The sequence below is a fragment of the Gavialis gangeticus genome, unplaced genomic scaffold (genome assembly GCF_001723915.1).
Source record: "Gavialis gangeticus isolate Ggan-Ray unplaced genomic scaffold, GavGan_comp1, whole genome shotgun sequence".
NCBI lineage: Eukaryota > Metazoa > Chordata > Crocodylia > Gavialidae > Gavialis > Gavialis gangeticus.
The window spans coordinates 115,942,325-115,944,656 of NW_017729022.1; the positions used below are offsets into that span (position 1 = coordinate 115,942,325).

Here is a 2,332-nt window from a genome sequence, read left to right on the forward strand (position 1 = left end):
AGTGATGAGAGGGAGCAGCAGCTGGGTAGTCACCCAGGAGCTGCATTTTATCACCTTGGGGCCAGATTTACCCTGCTGGCTATGATTTGGACAGCCCTGGTCTAATGTGTGTAATGTTTAAAGCAGAGGTTCCCAAACTGTGATACGCATACCTCTGGGAGTACACAAGACCTCTCTGGGGGTACACAGGAGATACTGTGTAATGGTGGATTTAATTTTCATTATAATATTGACATTTAAAGGGTTATAATATGTGGGTAGGGGTATACAGGCAGCTGATAAACCTGGAGGGGGATACGCAATAAGAAAAAAATTGGGAACCTCTGGTGTACAGGATACACGAAAAATGGTGTTAAAAATCTTCAAAAATTGTGGCATAGAGGTATCCCCCAGCCAAAATTAAAAAAGAAAATTTATAGATTCATGGAATCGGAAGGGACCTCAGTGGGCCATCTAGTCTGACCCCCCTGCCCTGGCAGGCAAGCAAAGAGTCACCAACCCTAGGGTCCTGTGATCCCAGCCAGGTGCCTATCCAGTCTCCTCTTGAAGACCCCCAAGGATGGGGCTAGCACCACCTCCCTTAGGAGCCCTTTCCAGACTCTGGCAACCCTGACCATGAAGAACTTTCTCCTAATGTCTAGCCTAAACCATCTCTCTGGTAGCTTATGGCCATTGTTCCTTGTCATTCCAGGGGGTGCGCTGGTGAACAGGTCCTCACCTACTTCATGTTGCTCCCCCCTTATGAATTTGTACACTGCCACAAGGTCCCCTCTCAGCCTTTTCTTGGAGAGGCTGAAGAGGTTAAGGTCCCTTAGCCTTTCCTCATACGGCCTTCCCTGCAGGCCTCTAATCAGGCAAGTGGCCCTTCTTTGGACCCTCTCCAGGTTGCCCGCATCCCGCTTGAACTGCGGCATCCAGAACTGGACACAGTACTCCAGCTGTTGTCTGACCAGTGCCGCATAGAGGGGGAGAATCACTTCCCTGGCCTCTTTGTGAAGCACCTACGGATGCATGACAAGGTGCAATTGGCTCTGCCAACTGCTTCATCACATTGACAACTCATGTTCATCCTGGAGTGAACAGTCAGCTTACTAGTGATTGAAATTTTACTTGCTAGTAATTTTTGAAAATTAAGGATCTGAATGTGTGTTTAATTGTTGCATACATAAATAAGCTGTAAGCCTTGGACATATTCATTTGTAGCACTACAAAATAGATGCTGGTGAAGGAGACTGTGCTTGATAGCCATGGCTGCCACTACACAAATCAGATATTTGGCAGAGCAGAGCAGAACAGCAGCTTACCAAGGACTGTCAAGGAGCCAGCTCTCCCTCATGCACCATTATAAATGTCACAGAACTGCCAGACTGGTGGCAGATGTGCTGTACTTTTTGATGCTACAGGTGGCCTGAATGTATGTACATTTCTTTTGATAGCTCTACAAGCAGAAGTAGCACTAGAAAATATTTGTTGTCTTTGCTCCTGGAGTTTTAACGCACGCTGTTCTTTTCTACTTAATTTGCATGATGTTTGTTGAATTTTGAGTTTCTGAGGCATGGGAGACTGGGTATGGTATAGCAGGGCTCCTGTCCTGCCTGTGTGCTCTGGATGCTATAAATGGTAAATCAACTAAAACTCATGCTTGAAGCGTTTGGGAACTTCTTGTTTTGTAGGTCAGGGTATTGATGAGCCCCTTTCTGCGACTGGTTTCAGACAAGCAGATGCTGCTGGTATGTTTCTCAGTAACATGAAGTTTACTCATGTCTTCTCAAGTGATCTTCTTCGGGCAAAGCAGGCAAGTACTTTTTGAGGCATTTGAAAGCAAATGTGAACGTCACTATTTGGTAGTTTATTTATTTAAGCGATTTTTTTGCTGGGGTGTGTGGAAGAAATCAAACTTCGCGTTGTGGTTGAATCAGAACTGACAGAGCCAGCTTTTCTTTATTTCATAGTTTCATAGTTTCCAGAGTCAGAAGGGACCTGAAAAGATCATCAAGTCTGACCCCCTGCCCTGGGCAGGAATGAGTGCTAGGATCATAATACCCCAGCCAGATATTTATCCAACCTCCTCTTGAAGACCCTAAGGTAGGGGAGAGCATTACCTCCCTTGGGAGCCCATTCCAGAGCCTGGCAGCCCTAACCGTAAAGTAATGCCTCCTGATATCAAGTCTGAACCTGCTCTCAATCAATTTGTGGCCATTATTCCTTGTTTCATAGTTTCTAGGATCGGAAAGGACCTGAGAAGATCATCTAGTCTGACCCCCTGCCATGGGAGGAAAGAGTACTGGGGTCAAACGACCCCAGCAAGGTGTTCATCTAACCTCCTCTTAAA

At 46.0% G+C, this 2,332-nt stretch overlaps 1 protein-coding gene across 1 annotated transcript in view; it reads left to right on the forward strand.

Annotated features, from left to right (window-relative positions):
- The window catches only part of TIGAR (TP53 induced glycolysis regulatory phosphatase), a 34,161-nt gene that overhangs the window by 15,241 nt on the left and 16,588 nt on the right, over positions 1 to 2,332 (forward strand). Inside the window, exon 3 of the mRNA XM_019516013.1 lies at positions 1,674 to 1,795. Within this exon, the coding sequence (XP_019371558.1) occupies positions 1,674 to 1,795 (122 nt within the window). The remainder of the gene's footprint in view (positions 1 to 1,673; positions 1,796 to 2,332) is intronic.